The following is a 21793-nucleotide window of genomic DNA, read 5'->3' as shown; positions in this document are numbered from 1 at the left end:
CGACCTCAACACGCAAAAAGAAACGTGTAATATACTATTATAAATATTTGATGTTGAAAACTAAATTTTATTTAATCTTATTTACATTTGATACACTTTTCATTGGATTTTAATTTACAAGCAATATTTGTTATGTTTTTTTAATTATTAATTGAATGGACATCGTTTAAAAACACAAAAGGCTAGATTACTTTGATTATCTCTCCACAACGTTTCAGCATTGATGCTTTAATTTATTGTAGCTTTATTTGATGTATTAATAATTTCAAGTACAATACACTTTGAACTTACAGCTGGGGTAAAATCTAAATTAATTAATAAAATATCGAATGAAAATAATAATAATAATAATAATACAAACGTTTCAATTTATGTTAAGAGTTGAGTACCTTCCTTAACCATATAACATTTGTATTAAACTGGTCTTATTGTTTATATGAAATACTGTTCTTTTCATAAATACTGTTTGCGCTCAATTTCCTTATGACCCCCTTGCCATTTGATTTGTGACAATTTGAGATAATAAATTATTATTATTATTATTACTATTAATGTGACGTCTGTTACTTATGTTCTTAAATAATACAATTATTTTTACAAAAAAAGGCATAATTTGAATGTACTGTGTGTGTGTGTGTGTGTGTGTGTGTGTGTGTGTGTGTGTGTGTGTGTGTGTGTGTGTGTGTGTGTGTGTGTGTGTGTGTGTGTGTGTGTGTGTGTGTGTGTGTGTGTGTGTGTGTGTTTTCTTTACTGTATCCCTAGAGTAGAAGACAAATTATAAATTATTGCAACCTAACGGCATCATTTATTAATGACAAGATATTACAGGGGGAAAAAAGTGAAAACACATCGAAAATCTGTTTACTTCAGTTAAGGCTATATGAATGACACCTCAGCTGTCCAATCGTAGACCGCCTGGAAAGTCTTAGTAGCCAAGGACCAGGACATACCGCAGGAGGCGGGGCATTAAAAAAACCAAAAAAAAAAACCAGGCAGATCTGCTCGCGCGAGTGTCAGGAACAGGAAGTGGAAGCGGCTGCTGCTGAGTGCGTGAAGCACAGGCACTTTCTTCAGAAACTTCGGCTGCCTCTGACGGCTCCGGTGCTTTGAAAGATGGACAGCCAAGGAAGAAAAGTGGTGGTTTGTGATAACGGAACAGGGGTACGTTCGCAGCTCTAACACCTGTCATTTATTTTCGGCTCGTTTAGCTTTTGGCTAGCAGTAAAGTTAAATGAGAGTGAGGAAGACAGACCCCTAACAGGAAGTCATGAAAGCTTAGCGCATATATAAGGAATGTGTGACAGCTGCCCTTATATTCATCTCTGCCGAGAACTCGGTGTTATCCGACTGTGAAGCGATTCATGTTCTTTATTTCTCATATTTAAGATAAAACCATCTGAATACAGTCCGCATTAGATGCTAGCAGCATAGTTGCTGTGAAATGTGGGGTCATTTGGGTAAATGATCCTGATATATCGCTGCATACATGATCATATAAACACAATGGCACACAAATGATGATTTCGTGTTTTCGTTTGTGGGTCGGTTGCATGATCAAAACCCCTTGGGCTCAATCCTGCAGCTAGCAGCGTTATCTCAGCCTGCTAGCTTACTCCTGTCATTGCTGTCATAATACATCATTGAGATTAATTTTGCTATACAGTGGCTACAGTTAACTATGTAACATCCACTATGAATGTTGCCTTTTATGGATCATCCACTTGCTTTGATAACGTTTTGCATAATGCAAGCACCGGGTGATGTTACTTCCTCTCGCGCCTTTCGGTGGATAGCTGTGTAAGACATATCGAGTTTCACTAATGTTGGGGAAGATCTGTATCGGTAGATCATAAAATCAAGACATCATACGTAATATAATTGATGCCTGATATAATTTACCCTGGGATTTTGGGGGCGTGGTCATATATTTTGACGTCATAGTTCGCTTGTCACTCAACGTGATCAGAATGCAAACAGTGAGATCTGGGAATAATGTGATCAAGGAATATTTTAGTAGTGTATTTTTAGTGAATGCTAAAAGTGGTTGGGCACGGACGGCCAATGAAACAAAGAGCCGTGATGAGTCAGAAGGAAGTGATGTCACCTGTTAAAACCACAGCATGCACAGAGAAAGCAGTGTTGCTTGACCAATAAATGAGCCTGAAAGCATTCACACCATTTTTGGAATCGTGTTACCATGAGAAACAAGTGACATTTTTAGTGAGTTTTATGCAAACTTATTTGTTGGTGATGATTCACAGAGCAGTTGTTGTTATAAAAATGTACAGATCATCAAATGCTGTATGAACTATAAAGTGCAGCAGGAGTTAGTCCTAAAACCTGGACACTTGTTTTTTTTTAAATGTTTTTTTTTGTTGGTTAAATGCCTGAAATAAGGTCTGTGGTCATTTTTATGTGTCTTGTGGAAAGCAGCTGCTAACCAGTGGCTAAATGTGACTACACACACACACACACACACACACACACACACACACACACACACACACAACCGTAGTTAGACACATGTATGATTCTTTATATCTTCAACAGACTTCAGCATGATGATTTTGCTAAACTAACACAATACAACAAGATGAAGGTGTCCGCTAACATGACAATAAAAAGTTACCAAAGTATAAAATCCTATAATATGGAGTTAATACATATAAAAACACAAACCAACACATTCTCACACTTGTGAAAGTTTATCCCAATTTATTTGGGAAGCTGTGTAATGTTGTGGCATCATTAATTCTTACTGTAAGTGACGACACGCTGACCGACGTGTTTGGAGCTTTCGAATGCGACATCTACGTATACATATCTATGATGAAGCGTATATCAGGACATTAAACGTCATCACTTCAAACAGTTTTGTTTTAGATTTAAAGAGTTTTCGGAGACAACCATCAACATGTTGAAGTCATGTTCCTGTGGTGTAGTTCTTTATAGCTTTGGCTTTAAATTCCGGTGATTTGCATTTAGATCATAAAAGTTGTGTTCATTTGTGAAGATTATCATGATGAACAAAACATGACGAATCATACATTTTTGTTGGTTACAAGAGCTTATTTTCTGCAAAAGTCCAAAACTCAATGGAGAATTCAGTCGAGGGAACCAGTGTGACGCTAACTTCCTGATTGGCCTACACAATTATGTCATCTTTGTGGCACTCTGTTGCAGTATTTTATAAAACATATGTGTGTTGTAGCATTCTAGAAGTCATTAAAACCAGGCCTTTTGTCATTGGAAATTCAGGAAAAATTCTATTCAATTAAATATAGTTTTTCTAATTATGCTCATCTGTGGAATTGCTAGAAATTGCTATTTTTGAGTGCAATCTCTGTGAAATGGATACTTTTATCCGGTAATCACAAAAACCTAGTTGATTGTGATAATAATAATAATATTTGCCATGTTATGGTCCGCAGGTGCAGAGGTTATATGTTAAATGCAAAATATATATATATATATATACACGACCGTTCAAAAGTTTGGGGTCAGTAAGAATTGTAATTTTATTTTTGGGGGAAAGAAATAAAATAAATCAATACTTTTATTCATCAAGGATGAGTTAAACTGATCAAAAGTTACAGTAAAGACATTTATAATGTTAGAAAATATTCTATTTTAAATAAATGCTGTTCTTTTGAACTTTCTATTCATCAAAGAATTTTGAAAAAAAATTGTACACAACTGTTTTTCCACATTGATAATAATAATGAATGTTTCTTGAGCATCAAATCATCATATTAGAATGACTTCTGAAGGATCATGTGACACTGAAGACTGGAGTAATGATGCTGAAAATTCAGCTTTGATCACAGGAATAAATTACAGTTTAAAATATATTAAAATAGAAAACAGTCATTTTAAATTGTCATAATATTTCACAATATTACTGTTTTTTTTTTATTTTTATTTTTATCAAATAAATGCAGCCTTGATGAGCAGAAGATACTTCTTTTAAAAACATTAAAAATCGTACTGACCCCAAACTTTTGAACGGTAGTGTTGCACTTAACATATTAACATATTTTTTGCACTTAACACATAACCTCTGCACCTGCGGACCGTAACAACGGCCAATCATCAAGATGTGTTAAAGGAATCAAATTCAGTTTTGTTTTGCTGTCTTGTTGTCTCTCCTGTTAAAACAAGTAGAGGATGAGCACAGTATTCTTCATTACTTTTTTCTCTCTCTCTCTCTCAGTTTGTCAAGTGTGGCTATGCCGGATCCAACTTCCCAGAGCACATCTTCCCAGCACTGGTGGGCAGGCCCATCATCCGATCCACAACTAAAGTGGGCAACATTGAGATTAAGGTGAGGTCCACACTCGCTCTCAGTCTACTCTCTGCCTGGTCAGATGATCAATTTGGAGTTTGTTAGAGAATTCTGTGTATTGAAGGATTCTCAAAAGTAATGTTCAAAACTTTTAGCTTTGTTGTTTTAAAGTCCCCCTGTAGTCAAGGCATATAGTCCGTCATAACATTGTGATACACCCGCATCATGCTAAATCTACCCGATTTTTCATATCAACAGTAAAATATACTGGGATAACCTTGCATCTCGTGAGACTCCCCTGCTAGTTTGCTGTTAATGATATGCTAAAGCCCGCCGATGCGTTGATCTGATTGGTTACAAGGTAGTTTGTGACGTCAGAAACAGCAGTGATTTCAAACCGTGTTTTTGAGACTGTCTTTGGTTCACTGCAGTTTTAAAGGGAAAATACTCAGCAATGGTGTCGACTTATGAATTTGCACATGGTTTGTCTTAAAGCACATTAAAAACACCACTAGACATATAAACAACATTAAAAACTTTATTTTCACCACAGGGGGACTCTAAATAAAGCCTTCATTCTGTCCTGTTTGACCTTCTTTTAATACTTACACTCTTTCCTTCTTGTTCTTCACATGGTAAAGTAGAATAACAAAAAAATGGTAAGTGCAGAACGACGTTTTCTCTGTTTAACACACTTATCGCCTGCTGAGGAGAGTGTGTTGCACCATGCAGTATATACAGTGGTTTTGCAGATTATTGATCTTCGATTTCTATTTATTCTTGATTTATTTTTTACAGTTTCTCATTCCTTATAGATTATTGCAGTTTCTTTTACTGAAGTTTATATCATTGCCCAGCCCATATTTTGTGTATTGTATTATCTAAATTGCCACAGTGCAAGTGCTCTTACACTGCACTTTGTCTTCTGTTTCAAAGCTGCAAATGTCTTTCACAGAACTTGGCAGCTATTCATATCCCCATCAGACATTATAGCCTAATTTCCTTCTCCGGTCCGAAATAGATTTAGCAGAAGTCGGCCTCAAGATGGAGGGAAATGTTGATGTCTCTGCACTTTGTGTAGCTGCCCATCATCCTGTCTGTCTGTTCAGTGTCCTCTGGCCTCTAGAATAATGTTTGAGGAACTAGAAGAAAACCAGTAAGCTCTAAATAGATTCTGAGTGCCACAAAAGATGCATTGGTCGCAGTGTTCACACGATATTGAACACGCAGAGCTCCTTTTTTCAAAACACTTCTAGACTAGACAACGCTGAATATGCCTTTTCAGAAAAACAAAATGTTGCTGAAGGTGTGCTGTACCCAGGAAGTTAGTCAGACAGATGAAATTTAAGGACAGCGGGGCTCCATTGAAAACACATGGCACTACCAGACACATCCTGTGCCGGTGCCAAAGAACACACTGTCCCCGTGCACGACGTGATAATCCATACAATTAACATTCAGTGATTCATTCAGTACTCAAAGCCTTCCTAGTTATTAGAGCTGTTCTCTCAGACAAGCATCTCTATTACCAAAGTGTGTATATATATAAAAAAAGTCACTCTTTGGATTTAAATAGGCAAATGCTGAAGAGTCTATGACTGGATCATTATTGCAGTGATTATTATGTTTCTAGCATGTTATATGTTTGGCAACAGTTCTTCTAACCATAATTGATGGAGCGTGTAGCTTTTCATTTCTTAAACAACCATGTATGAAGACACGTCTTTGCCATATTCCAGGATGACAATGTCTAGATTCATCAGGCTCAAGTTGTGAAAGAATGGTTTTGAGGAGCATGAAGAATTATTTTCACACATGAATTGGCTCCTACCTTCACTGAAAGTGTTTGGGATGTGCTGGAGGAGACTTTACAGAGTGCTGGACTCTTGCATTGTCAATACAAGATCTTGACCAAACACTGATGCACCTCTTGATGGAAATAACATGTTGTGATGTTGTAATTTCCATCAAGAGGTGCATCAATTTTTGCAAGAGTCAAGTTCTCTGTAAAGTCTACTGGAATATGGCCATGATGTGTCTTCCTACATGGTGGTTTAAGAAATGAAAATCTACACACTCCATCAATTAGGGTTAAAAGAACTGTCGTCATAGTTATGGTGTGGACTTCCCTATTCTCATAGAATTAGAACGATTAATAAAACTTATCATCTTTGGTGTGAACAGGTATTAAAGGGGTCATGAACTGAGAATTAAAATGTCCTTGATCTTTTGACAGCTACTAGGTCGTTGTACTATAAACATATCATGTTAGTTTCAAAACTCAAAACTTCCTTGTTGTTCCAAAAACAGCTTTTATTGAAACCAAGGCCAGAACAGCTTTTATTGAAACCAAGGCCAGAACAAGGTATGATCTGAAAGGTGTGGAATTATGACGTAATAGGGCAGCGAAAGACCGCCTTTGAATATCAACGCCTACGTCTACATCACTGCATCTTTGGCGCCGCCTACTGGCGTGTTAGTGAACGGTGACATGAGAACGGGAAAAGATCGCCACAGGATCAATATCATTACCTTCCGATGGATCCTGATGCTAGGAATGTGTTTTTTTTTAACTATGTGAAAGTCTCAGCAGGACATTATTTGTTTGTATTCGGTACATTTCACTGCGGATTATTTGGTAATTCAGTCTCAATTTCAGCGCATGCTTTGCAAACAGACTTTTACGATATGGATCCTTCAGAAACGTCACAAACATGATTTCTGATGTGTAATTATTCAAGTTCAGGCAGATTCTCTTTCTCAAAATCATTCAATGCTGTTAATGCATCAGTAAATCAAGCCATTGACTAAACGATCTGCTTCACTTTGTTTCTTTAGTAGCATGAAAAAATCTTTTATTTAAACTGTGATTAAATTATATACAAATAGCGATTTAAAAAAAAGAACACTCCCTTTACAATCGCTGAAGCTGTCAATCACACAGAGTGACTTTATCTGGACACTTGCCGAAACTCCTGTTATGTCATCAATGACGCTGTTACACTGCACAACGAAGCTCTTACTGTATTTACATCGTGTTTGTATCGTTATTTATGGTGAAAGCATTCGTGATAGTGCAGAAATCACATTGCAATGATAAGATCACTTCATTCACACGATCAACCGACTGTCATCTGCTCAATGCTCATCACTGCAACCTTTCATGTGATGGGAATAGATCAAAATATAATTCTAATATCTTTTCACAATTCGTTAATCTCGACAGCTGTAATAGTAAAAACGTGCTAAAAGTTTTCGAGAGAGTTTCACATGTAATAGTTACGTTAACCAATCACAGCAGTGGGCGTTTACACAGCAGTCTCACATAGACACGCCCCTTCAAATCAGAGGGCTAAAATCAGGCTAGGAAAAATGCCTTTTATTTATAAATGGACAATTTTTGATGTAAAAATCATGTTAACATTAAAAGTGCACCTCAGGAAACATTATAAAATAGAAAATAATCCAGTTCATGACCCCTTTAAAGCCAGTGCTAAACATGTGAGGGTTTATCTGGGGTAAAGGGTGGCCAATGCAAATCACTAACATGTTGTTGTGCATGGAGATCTGCTGTTCTGTGCATGTTGGTTCTAGTGAACGAGTGCAACATCTGTCCGTACGCCCATCTCATCTCAGCGGCCGTGTTTACTGTGCTTGAGCCGTAACGAAGGCTTCCTCGTGACCCGAACCCTAACTGCACCAAAGTGGATCAGCTGTGGGACATGAGATTGAAGCTGCCACGTTGAAGTGTTTTTGGCGGATACTATATCACTGACCTCTGGTTTCGTCATCATAGCTTTGAGCCGAGATGGTTTTCCTAACCTTTGTCTTATGATTGCTCAGGATCTGATGGTGGGAGATGAAGCGAGTGAACTGCGCTCAATGCTGGAGGTGAACTATCCGATGGAGAACGGCATCGTCAGGAACTGGGATGATATGAAGCACTTATGGGATTACACCTTCGGCCCGGAGAAGCTCAATATCGAATCGCGCAACTGCAAGATCCTCCTCACAGAACCTCCCATGAACCCGACCAAGAACCGCGAGAAGATCATAGAGGTGTGTAGTCAGACCATTCCTGTGAATTCACATTTCACGCCATAATCCAAAGAAAACAATTAAGAAATTATTCTTTCCATAAAGACAAATGAAGCCTACCCACCCCCCTAATCGGAGTTATTATATTGCTATAATTATTGTTCGTAATGGTAATTTTCATAAGTTTCTTATTACTGTTAAATTTCATGAGATTACTTTTAGTGTTAAATATATCCTAAAATTTTGTGTGACTGAAAACATGCACAGATGAGAGTTTTGATGCCCTAAATGATGAATATACACTCCTGTTCAAAAGTTTAAATTTTAAGTCAAGTGAAAGTCAACATTTTTACATTGTTACATTTCTATTTCAAATAAATGCTGTTAAGATGAATAAATATATCACGGTTTAATTTGTCTTTGTTTGTCCCACTGCCCTTTAGGTCATGTTTGAGACATACCAGTTTGCAGGTGTTTACATCGCCATCCAGGCTGTGCTAACACTTTATGCTCAAGGTGAGTTATACCATGCACTGTATTAACCTTGTGCATAACATTATTGCTCAGTGTTGAATTGGTAAACATTTTATTGCGATCAGTGTGTCGCTTGTTTCGGACATTCGTTCAATATTTGTCTGTGTGCGACACCCAGGCCTTCTGACAGGGGTGGTGGTGGATTCGGGCGATGGAGTAACCCACATTTGTCCCGTGTACGAGGGCTTCTCTCTGCCCCATCTTACCAGGAGACTGGACATTGCGGGACGAGACATTACACGCTATCTCATTAAGGTATGGAATATTTAACTTTACATGCTTCAGCATCTTGGTTAAAATAATGTGAAGTATGTCATTTAAATCGAAAGAGCATAGATGTCCCACGATTCCCTAAATCGCCCTAATAACATGTTAAAGCAACTACCTACAGTACAGGCCAAAAGTTTGGACACAATACTATTTTTAATGTTTTTGAAAGAGGTTTCTTCTGCTCATCAAGCCTGAATTTATTTGATCAAAAATACAGAAAAAAAAAAGTAATATTGTGATATATTATTACAATTTAAAATAATTGGTTTTCAATTTATTATACTTTAAATTATCATTTATTTCTGTGATGCAAAGCTGAATTTTCAGGATCATTACTCCAGTCTATCACTATCACAGTCTAATATGATGATTCATTATCAAAGTTGGAAACAGTTCTGCTGCTTAATATTTTTTCATAACCTGTGATACTTTTTTAGGATACTTTGATGAAGAAAAAGTTTAAAAAAAGAAAAAAAGAAGCAAATGTTTTTAAAATAGAAATCTTTTGTAACAACAATATAAACTACTGGTCAGTAATTTGGGGTCAGTAATTTTTTTTCTTTCTTTTTTTGAAATAAATCAATACTTTTATTCAGCAAGGATGTGTTAAATTGATCAAAAGTGATAGTAAAGAAGATTTATATTATTAGAATTTATTTTATTTATTTTTTATAAATGCATTTTTAACCTTTTATTCATCAAATATATTAGGCAGCAGAACTGTGTCCAACACTCATAATAAATCAGAATATTAGAATGATTTCTAAAGGATCATGTGATAGACTGGAGTAATGATGCTGAAAATTCAGCTTTGCATCACAGAAATAAATGATAATTTAAAGTATAATAAATTGAAAACCAATTATTTTAAATTGTAATAATATATCACAATATTACTTTTTTTTTTCTGTATTTTTGATCAAATAAATGCAGGCTTGATGAGCAGAAGAAACCTCTTTCAAAAACATTAAAAATAGTATTGTGTCCAAACTTTTGGCCTGTACTGTATTTTATTCAGTCTTAGGGACCATTCAAACGGAGCATGTTTTTGTGTTTCAAAGTATAGTTCCTGTCACTCCTCGACAAATCCTTTAAATTTAACAGTATTTAGAAGGACTGAGAAATATAAGTATAAAACAAACATAATTTATAGTGGCATTCATTATGAACCCCAATCCTAAATTAATTTATTTAAAGTGAAACTAAAATAACTATTTGACGTTAAGGAAGTCACTTTGGAACAAGGCTTAAACACTGGGGGAAAAATCAATCGGTTCTCTCAGAGTCAGTATTTTACAATACATTTGTTACTTTACCGTTGTAAAAATTATCCTCAAACTGTCGGCAAAACCGCATACAGAAGCTCCACACGCCTCAATCGGGAATGAAGTCCTGCACACATTTTGGTCTCTGCTTGTTTGCAGTGCAAGGGTAAATAAAGAACTAGTTGTTTGCACAAGTACAGCAAAAAACCATGATGTGTGTAAAGGCTAATGTTTTATGTATATGAGGAGCAGAGAAGAGTCTTAGTTTGCTATTTGCCATCAAGTCTGTATAGCCAATACAGCCTATGCATAGCACTTCATCTTTTATAACACAAGATTTTGGCCAAATGTACAAGAAAAACTGAGCGCCCGCCCACATACATAGCTACAATCACCTTTGTAAGCTGTGAAACGTAATGGGATGCACTTACTGCCTCAGATGCGGCCGTTGTAATGACTGACCAAACACAAATCTCAGACATTGACTGGTGGAAAAACCTTGATTTTGGTCAAATGTTAATAATCTAACGACACATGCAAGTGTCTGACCGTACATTAAGTCACAATACTACCTTAAAAAACATGGTTTACTTATTTAAAGCCGCGGTTCTACAATAACCTGCAATTTTCGCTGGTTTAAAAAGACACACCGGGCTGGATATTACCTGCCATTCATTTTCACTTAAATGTAATGCTTTAACGGTGTCATATCCTGTTTGATGATTGGTCAACAATGATTGGTAAATTGACTGCTGAAGCAAAATATTAAACGGAAAGATAAAACAAATGTATTAACCAGTTAAAGGTACTGTCTGTTCAGAATGATTCAACTCGATTTCGTTTTTGTTTTCGTTCCTTGAACACGTTCAGAGTCCCGCTTCGGAAAACGTCGCAAGTCGCGTCAGATGATTAACAGAAACGTGACTTACATTCCGACATGTTTGTTTGTTTTTTGGCATCACACAGTTGCTCTTGCTGCGAGGTTACGCCTTCAACCATTCGGCAGACTTCGAGACGGTGCGCATGATGAAGGAGAATCTCTGCTACGTGGGATACAACATCGAGCAGGAACAGAAGCTCGCCCTGGAGACCACCGTATTGGTGGAGACCTACACGGTCAGTTTTATGTGACTCCGGGAAGAATTTCATGAACCATTTTAACGCAAGGTTGCATTCTAAAAAGGTGTTAACAGCCTGCAGCGTGAAAGTATCCTTCTTGCTGAGACGTTCGAAAGTTACACTTTGTGAGGCAGAAGTTTTTCTGGCTGGAGATTTTAGTATGTGGTTTCACAGACTTCCCACTGGGACACGTAAGTGTTCTGCGTTTCCATGGTAATATGGCTCTATGGATTGGATTTAGCAGTAGAGGGAAATTCTTCAGTCTACACTTTGACATCCTGTCTGTGAGACGCCACACACTGCTGGATTCTGATTGGCTGCTGGATGTGTAATTAAGCAGAGTGGCCTCAAGGGGGCAACAGTTGGTCAGAGTTTTACTTGTCACATAAACTGGGCTGAGTTCCTTCTTTTCTTTGAGTTTGTAGGTATGGGTGTGGTATTTTTCTTTTGATTTCATTTCTGAACTTTTTCTTTTAGAGGGCATCAAAAAGAACAAGTTTTGAAACAAGGAAGGCTGTGTGGTGTTGAAGTTGCCTAACCAGCATGTAACATCATTTCCTGCGTGGCCACAATCCTTCCCCAGCTGGGAAGCTCTGCATTTCCGACCTCTGGACAGTCCTCAATGGGCTCTTTATATACTCCCACGCACCCTGTCGCCATTTTCTCATTAGTCATCACAGTTAGGCTCGCTGTGGGTTACCCTTCAGACCTGAGACTTCGCTCAGTCTAACAGGAACATCTTATTATCAAGGCCAATTTGAAGTAGTGGGGCATGTGATAAGAAAGCAGCCGAATGTTGACACGAGGAGTGGTTATGTACCACAGTATTTATCAGCCGGGTTACTTATCATAAAACATATGCACTTGCAGTCCTGTTGCCACTGGAGACAGTTTAATATTGTTTAACTTTGAGCTCTGTAAGGTTTTTGTTCCCCTAACTGTAAGATGCAAAAATAGGAAAGATCACAAATCTTGTCTAATTACATCTTTAGGGAAGTAGTCATTTTATAGTAGTCAAGGATTTACTAGAGAAGTAAAATGATGCAAGATATTCTATCTTGTTTTCTGAAATAAAAAAAAGTTTTTGCTTAAAACAAGCTAAATTATCTTCCAATGGGGGAAGAAACAAGCAGGTAATTTTGCTTGTTTTAAGCAAAAACTCACTTAGATTCTTTAATAAAAACGTATATGATAAACATATGTATGTATGCATGTATGTATGTATGTGTGTATGTGTGTATATATATATATATATATATATACATATATACATATACATATATATATATATATTAGTGGTGGGCCGTTATCGGCGTTAACGTGCTGCGTTAACGCGAGACTCTTATCGCGCGATAAAAAAAATATCGCCGTTAATCTATTCTCCAAGTTGGGTTGGGAGATGATGACGCAATCTACCCGCGGCCGCGAGGTAAACCCGGCTGCAACGCATATTCGTCGTCATCTTAAGTAAACACGGCTGAAAGTGAAAGCTGGTGAAAAAGATCGGTGCAACATCCATTATTTGGACTTGGTTCGGGTTTAAGCCGTCAGACGAGCAGCAGCAAAGAGTGTGTGGGGTAACAGTTCGGTAAGTTAACACACGACTAATCCGTTCTACCACCTCAAATTCAAAACGAAACATGATATCACTGAATACCAGCGCGCGCGTATTATTCCCATTCCAATATATCTTAGTGCAGGGCCGGATCTACCATATGGGCAATCTGGGCACGTGCCCAGGGGCACGTGTTTAAAAGCAATTGTTTAAAAGCAGGGGCACCATTGTTTAAAAGCAATTGTTAAAATTGCTTTTAAACAATTCATGTGCGACAAGACAAAAGTCTGACTGTGACACACACACACACACACAGACACAGAAAGACGCGCGCGCGCCAGTATCGTGCGCACAGACAGCACTCCAGAATACAGTTATCTTTCGTGCTTGAACTTACAATAACACACATTATGCCAAAATGTCCGTTTTGTCGAGTATCTTCATAACATAAGAGCTGTCTTATGATGAACGTCAAGAGTTGTGAAAGAATGAGGCGCGTGCGAGAGCCGCGTCTCCGTCAGCTGGTCTTAAAGAGACAGCAGCCAATAAAGCTTTCTGTCAGTAAAGTTAATCAAAGAACAAAAAGAACAGAGAAAATGACTCACTGCTGTTGACTAAAGTTTTTTTTTTTTTATAAAAAAGGTTCACAGGTAAATATGACATTTATTTTTAACTCTTGTATTATTGAGACAAATAACAATATTGAATTTATTTTAATTTGAAAACACAGTGCATTTAGTTGTTGTTTCTAGTTTGAGTTGAGAAATGGGCTACAAATTTCAGCATTATCACTAATCTGTGTGTGCATTTTACTTGAGAAATAAGCAAGTTAACTCATGAAACCATTTGTTTACTATATCGCAATCGCATATCGCAATATTGACCTCAATAATCACAATATGACATTTTCCCCAAATCGTGCAGCCATACTTTTCAGAAAAATGTATTTCGTATCATTGTCTTGTGAACTAGTCATTCAGCTTTTGATCAATAGTGATTGGCATGTTAAATCCCACACCTGGTGTGTGTTCCTTTGGAGGGTGTGGTTGTCAGGTAGGGGAGGGGGCCCATGAGCTTCAGTGCCCAGGGTCCCCTGGGGGTACTAATCCAGCCTTGCTTAGTGGTGTAGCACATCATCTCGATTTTAAGAATCGTTGTTGTGTTTCTTTTTAACTGAAAAGACATCAGTTAGACAATATTCTAATTTTAAATTTGGGGTTTCATAAGCTCCAAGCCATAATAAACATTAGACCTACTTAAGTCTCTGCAGCTAGTGTACTTAAATTTTATTTATCTGCAAAATTATGTTGTATACTTACAGTTTTGCACAATATATGTTCTCAAAACTACATACACCCTTTAAAAAAAATATACATTTAGCAGTTGTTTAGCATGGGTCTGTGTAATCTGTTCTGAAATGGTTTTATTATAATATACTGTAAATCGTTATCGCAAGAGGCTGCAATGTATATCACAATATAGATTTTAGGCCATATCGCCCATCCCTAATTGATAGCCTATAGTAGTTGATAATAACATAGGCCTACCTAATGTTGCCTATGGACGGTAACAGTACAGTAGTAACCTTTTACAGTCTATGAGTAGAACAGCTTTCTCAAGCAGTTTGTGATGCATTTTGGAAACAGGAGATGAGCCCCTGGTCTAATGCGCCACCTGGCTTGAGAAACCCGTTCTCAAAGACTTACTTTTATAGTCATTATTTGGGTAGCACACATATTCTGAATGCCTTCGGCAGAATTCAAATGAGCCATTTTAATCTAGATTAATCTAGATTAATTTCAAAATTAATCTAGATTAATCTAGATTAAAAAAATTAATCTATGCCCACCTCTAATATATATACATACATACATATACATATACACACATACATTCATACATATGTTTATCATATACATTTTTTTTTTTTTTACATTGAGTTTTTGCTTAAAACAAGCAAAATTACCTGCTTGTTTCTTCCCCCATTGGAAGATAATTTAGCTTGTTTTAAGCAAAAACTTTTTTTTATTTCAGAAAACAAGATAGAATATCTTGCATCATTTTACTTCTCTAGTAAATCCTTCTTGATGAACAAGGAAACAAGACAAAAATACAAAGTAAAATAAGCATTTTGTGCTGTGTAGGTTCAGTATCTTTAGGTTCGGTGTTAAAAATGCCAATGTGAACACGAAGCGGACCTACGTTGTGTCTAGCAAACCAAACTACAAGTGTGAACACCCTCTTTATATTGACTTATTTAAAACCCTAAACGGTTGTATGTTTTCTGCCCCTCCAGCTCCCTGATGGCCGGGTTATTAAGGTTGGAGGCGAGAGGTTCGAGGCCCCGGAGGCTCTGTTTCAGCCTCACCTCATCAATGTGGAAGGAGTCGGAGTGGCCGAACTGCTCTTCAACACCATTCAAGCGGCAGACATTGACACAAGGTTAGCTCTTATTCCACACCACCAGCACTTCCTATAGTTGCTGATCTGATCCAATAAGTTATGTATCATAATGTGACACTAAAATAAACAAACCAAGCAATAACATGATAACCTAAAAATGAACACTTGGTTTTGTCTTCCCGTCATTTTTATTAACTTCACCCTTTACCCTTCCAGTATCAATGAACCTCACTGTATGTTTGTATCATGCTCTCTCTTCCTCAGGGCTGAGTTCTATAAACACATTGTTCTGTCGGGAGGATCCACCATGTACCCTGGTCTGCCCTCTCGACTAGAGAGGGAACTCAAGCAGCTTTATCTAGAGCGGGTACTGAAGGGTGACGTTGACAAGCTCTCGGTAAGTTTGCCCAATCAGTGCATGTGTAAATGTGTCATCCATCAAACATGAGTTCAACAGTAGTCCATTTACATCTGAGTTTTAACAGTTTTGACAGGTTTAAGTAAGGCTGGACGATATAGTGAATGATTTACCAACTTTGTGATAGTGCCACAGAGTCAGTGTTTAAATCAAGTAGGGCTGCAGCTATCGATTCTTTTTGTAATCGATTAATCTAGCACTTAATCGATCGATTAATCGAGTAATCGGATAAAAAATGTTTTTGTGTTTTTAAACAACCAAAACAAATAAGGCATAACGAAAATGATGTGGTGGTGATGAAAAAAAAAAATGATCAAGCATTTGGCTTTTATTTTTAAAAAAAACAGAGGTATTTATTCCAACTCCAACATTTGGCTCCAAAACTAAGCCTATTTATTGCAATTTTTACCCATTTAGTGTTTATAAGTGCCAGTGCCAACAATTATATAACAATACAGTTGTCAAGTTGTCAATACAAGTCAACTTACTGTAAAACATGTATAACATGTAAAACTATGAATACAAACTTAAATAGTAAAGGCCATTTGGCCTTAGTTTTGTCTTCTTAATACAACATTAAAAAAAGGATTGCATTTAACTGCAATTTAACTTCAAATTGCATGCATTGGAGACACCTACACATAGTGTAGCTTTGAAAAGGGGAATGTTTTATTGCAAATATGCATTTTGTTAAATAGAAAAAGAACAGCATTTTGTTTTTCACTTAGGCTAAGTATATTAGCACGTTTTGTAGTATTATATTTTTTGTTAATTGAAAATGTTCTATGCTCAATTACTTTGGTAGCCGATTATAATGTCTTCCCCAAAAAAGTACGAGTGGATTTGGAGAAGCAGGCTGGTGGGGAGTTTCATTTTTTGTTGTTGTCTGTAACTATTTGGCAGACGTGACGTACAAACAAGGTCTCGCAAAGACTGCAATACAATATTTGTTCCTCCATCACGTCCCGGTGTATACAGTGAATGCATGCTGAAATTATTGTTGCGTGGCTACATAAAAGTTTAAGCATGTGATGCATTGCCGCAACGGATTGAATCGCGCGTCCGAGTGAAAGATAGAGCGGTGTGTGCGCGAGCCAGACGAGAAAACACTGTATCCGCGCCACTGATCGCAGCGGCAACGAGCACTTTAATCACTTGATTTAAAAAACACATTTCAGTGACATGATGGGTTTTAACTTCATTCAGGAGATTTTGGGTAACTGCACAACTGACAGATGACTTTGAGCGCACCGCCACCGTGTGTGTGTAACCATAGCGACAAAACGACCAACTTTCGGACCCTGCACTTAAGCCTATAATTAAAAAAAAAAAAATGTAATTATGTATTCAAAAGTTGCGTTTATCTTTACTCTTCGCCATCGCGCCAACTAAATTCAAAATGTATCACGCGCTATGGTGTGCTTCCTGAACATTGAACAACGGTCCGCATGAAACAATCAGATCCCTGCGCGTATAGTGGGCGCCATAGGAATTTAACAAGGCTTTAAAAACTCTGCCTCGAGGAATTTTTGTAATCGAGTAACTCGAGGAATCGTTTCAGCCCTAAAATCAAGTGGTTCTTATAGTTCACTCTGTAAAGCCTTATATAAAAAATAATAGTCCGGAACAGAAACTTTAGACTTTTTTGTGTGTGTGTGTGTGTGTGTGTAGTATTATATTTGATATATCAGGCTTTTATGGCTCATAACGTGTGATATAGTGAGAATACAGAGATTATATTGAGGAGGAAAAAACACCCAAAGACCCAAACTGAGCAAAAATATGTAATTTGGTCCATTTGCTGATATTTCTATTGCCAAAAAGTGAGATGAAAGTCTGATAGCTTGTAATGTAAATGTGATTTTTATAACAGTATAGCAGACTACTTGCATATGAATATCAGTTGTCACTCTATATCTCTCAATAATATTTCTTTGTAAGGTGATATTTAAATATTTAGTTTTATGATCAAAGCTCTGCAGTTTTTATTGTGGGGCGAAACATATAATGCAATGCAATACAATGATGATTGAGCGGTGAACAAGTAGATGTTCCTCAAAAGCCTGATGGATGATGTGGATAGTCAAGTAAACCTTATTGCTTCAGTAACTGTTCATCTTGAAATATGACTAATATTATAGAAGGTATTCACATGTTTACTTTATACAAATCAGTACAGAATTCACAGCAAAAACTCAAGTGCATCACGACCTGAAAGGGGACATTTTTACAATTATACTAAAAGGCCCATTTACTTGCTATAAAAGTATAAACTATCAGTCAAGCCATGAACTAGACTGTGTACAGCAGAATTTTCAGCAGTTTGAATCATGCTGATAATTTAAGATGTTAGAAATGTACATATCAAATATTTGATTATGGTTAAGTCGGGATAAAAGAAAGTATTTGAGCTTTTGACAGGCACACAGATGTGTGGTAATGCCTCCTGTGCACCAGCAGGTGGGGCTGCGTCACCTGCTCCTGTCCCGCTAAACACAGTCACACACTCACTGCCCAGCTGAGCTCCATCACATTTAAAACCTGGCCATTGGCCTGGAAAAGCATTTTGGGGAGCCTCAGAGTGGGCCGCATGTCAGGCCGCTATATATAGATGATCAATTTCAGATGGCATGCCGATACGCCCGAGCGACGTGTCTGTCTGCCTATCCCGAAACTGCGTTTAAGGCAAATTAAAAAGCAATCGACTTTACATGAAGGCCTCCATGAGACCCTTTCAGCCACCTGTTTAATGCCGGATGAACACAGAACGGCTCCACATACACTGTACACCTCATTATTCTCCCATTTGGGTTGGCCGCTCGATTCCCAACCGGACAGTGTGCTTTTTATATGCATTAAAGAGATCCATTCAAACCGTTTTCTGGTATGTGGGTCAGTGTCCATGCTATTCCACTCCCCTGAAATTCTCGTCACGCTGTCTATTTAATACCCCCATAGAAATTCAAGATCCGGATCGAGGACCCTCCCCGCCGCAAGCACATGGTGTTCCTGGGTGGAGCGGTGCTGGCTGACATCATGAAAGACAAGGACAACTTCTGGCTGACGCGGGAAGAGTATCAGGAAAAGGGCGTGCGCGTTCTGGAGAAGCTCGGCGTCACCGTCAGATAAACACGGATAAACGCCCCTCGACCCCTGCATCTATTTTACATCTCCTTTGTTCAGGCAATCATGTCACCAGGTGTGGATTTATGGGTTTGAATTATGAAATGGTACTGAGGAGGTTTTGTATTATGCTTTATTTGGTCTTCTGTCACTGCACTGATGTACGAGTGCGAGCGCTTCATTCCTACTTTGCAGTGCATTTTCTTGTCCCCTTCACGTAATATAGAATATATGAATTATATAATAATAATAATCTATGTATACTACCGTTCAAAAGTTGGGGTCGGTAAGATCTTTTTATGTTTTTGAAAGACATACTTTATGCACAACGAGGCGGCATTCATGTGATTTTAAAAATGATTGTACTTAAAGTTAATATTGTGAAATATTATTACAATTTAACATAACTGTTTTCTATTTGAATATATTTTAAAATGTAATTTATTCCTGTGATCAAAGCTGTATTTTCATCATCATTACTCCAGTCTTCAGTGTCACATGATCCTTCTTACTGACCCCAAACCTTTGAACGACAGTGTATCCTTTAAATGACAAATTATAAATGTCTTAATATATTGAATGAAATATTAAACTTTTAAATGATTTCATCACTTTTTAACTTGTACCTGCATGAGTGCAGCACTTCTAACATGAAAAAGTGGCAATTTATTAAGATTTTTTTTTTTTTTTTTTTTGTAACTTGAAATGTTTTGAACCAAACATGTTTTTTGGGAATGATTTTTTATTATTAAAAATGTTAGAGTTCATTATTCCTGTATTAATATTATTCATTACTGTCACCCTCCTCCAGGAAGTGACATTATTTTGGGTGGGAAAAACGAGCACAAGCATCTTTAAGTATTAGCAATGAATTAGTTGGTTTGTGTTACTCTAAAACACTTCTGATAAAATTACAGAAATTATAATATTATCGTTATTATGAAAAAATAACAATTACTCTGAACAAAACAATTACTCTGAAGTGTCAGTTCCTTTCTGAGTAATGGCCAACTTAAAAATTGAATTTCCATCCAATTAGGCATCGTTGTCTAAATAATGTTTTAATTTTAAATTCATGAAGCGTCAGATCTTCGCTAGAATGTGTTTCTAAAAACTCTTACAGAAACGCTTCCTTAAACTACAACACAAGCATATCAATTTCAGTGAGCGAGTAAGAGTAGTGCGTGACAGGAATGACCCAATCAGTGATGAGCAATAGCAATATGTAACACCAAAGCTAACAAAGTGGTTATGACAGCCACCATCATCACTTCTGTATTACTGCAAAGACTAATATGAGCTGTGATGAGCCCTGGATGTGTTGTTCTGTGTGTCAGTCCAGTGACAGAGAGACAAATGCGTTATCGTCTGCCTGGAATGTAAGGGCAGAAATAAAATGCATTTTTTCCAGGGGAAATTACTTCTTTGCCAGTGTTACGATAAATGAAACCGAGCAACCAAAACTTATTGCGGTCGTTTTAATTCCAGTGTGGTCATGATGAAGCTTTAGCCGTGTTGCTGTTTCTGTCTGTCCATTCTGTGCTGTTTCCCTGTTACTGTGTCATGTGCTTGTCCAGAATAATAAGAGGGACTCGAGTTACTGCGAAGTGTGTGGTGGTGTTTTTTGAGAAATTGAACTGAGAGTCTGTGGGATTTTTTGCTATTGTATTTATCAGGCGGGCCAGTCTTCTGCTTTGTCTGCCTTTAGAAATAGTTTAAGCTCACTTCAACATACGTTCAACAGTTGCAACTGAAGTCTTATGTTGCTTATATCCAAAAAAAATTTAAATAATAATAATTATATGTAGGCCTATATATATATATATTAAGAAATTTTTTTTTTTTTTATTCTCTTAGCTGTCCTTTTGTTTCTTTGTTTTTTATAAGTTTTTTTTCACATGCAGTGCTGTGTATAATAAAAAAAAAATTCTGAAATCTGACAGTTGCTTCAATTTATTCCCTGAATTGATAACGCCGGGATGCTATTTTTAAGAAAGGTTAGAGAACAAATCTGATATGGATAATATTGTTTTCAGACCGATTGTTTATGGACATTCGTACATAACAAAAACATTGGTAGTTGTTCTGCCTCATATTGGCTCATGCATATATTAGAGACACCACATATTTGTCCAATATTATTTTTTATATATCCTTGTCCAGTGTCAATCACAATTTATGTAACTGGATCTTATTTTCCCCTCTTTTTTTATTATTTGTATGGTAGTGTAACTGCCTAATTCTGATTTAAATAATGTGATTTAGATTTTTTCTGCCGTTACTTATTATTTTATTTTTTACTTCAATATCATTCTCAAGTTGACTTGATCGAAAAGAAGACAATTTAAAGATAGATGTGTGCTTTTTTGTTCAAAATTAATAGTCAATATGTCATCAATCCCTCATCCAATTGTCCTACCCAGATTCACTATGGTACACCCAGAGCCATATAGAGTCTCTATATGGCTCTGGGTACACCTAATGTAAGTGTTTATATTTCAGACCTGTCGTCGGGATGGTTTTCCCGGGAAATTGCGTACATGTGTCATCGCGTGCGTGTCTCGTCATATTCGTAAATAGAGAAAAGTTGCTCGAGTAGCAGAGGTTAGTCGTCACACCGAGTGAGAAAGGTTGACATGGAGCAACTAAATCTCCAAACTGCGGGAATCACCCGTTTTAAACACACGCCGAACAGAAAACTAGAATCAACATTGGCTTGGCTTTTCAGAGATGGTGAGAACTGAGGGATTTGAAATGTTGTCAAACATTGATGGCGTTTTTAT

At 37.1% G+C, this 21793-nt stretch overlaps 1 protein-coding gene across 1 annotated transcript; it reads left to right on the top strand.

Moving 5' to 3' along the window:
* The first annotated feature begins 1001 nt into the window (after positions 1-1001).
* Positions 1002-20950, top strand: actr2b (actin related protein 2b). Its single transcript, XM_082154640.1, has 9 exons — positions 1002-1161; positions 4214-4324; positions 8129-8344; positions 8767-8839; positions 8976-9112; positions 11359-11508; positions 15363-15508; positions 15734-15866; positions 18846-20950. Exons 1-9 carry the CDS (start codon positions 1114-1116, stop codon positions 19014-19016), a joined length of 1185 nt encoding a protein of 394 aa, XP_082010766.1. The 5' UTR covers positions 1002-1113; the 3' UTR covers positions 19017-20950.
* Positions 20951-21793: the final 843 nt, after the last annotated feature.

Source organism: Leuciscus leuciscus (assembly GCF_965113295.1).
Source record: "Leuciscus leuciscus genome assembly, chromosome: 22".
Lineage (NCBI taxonomy): Eukaryota > Metazoa > Chordata > Actinopteri > Cypriniformes > Leuciscidae > Leuciscus > Leuciscus leuciscus.
This window is presented reverse-complemented; position numbering and strand designations above follow the sequence as displayed.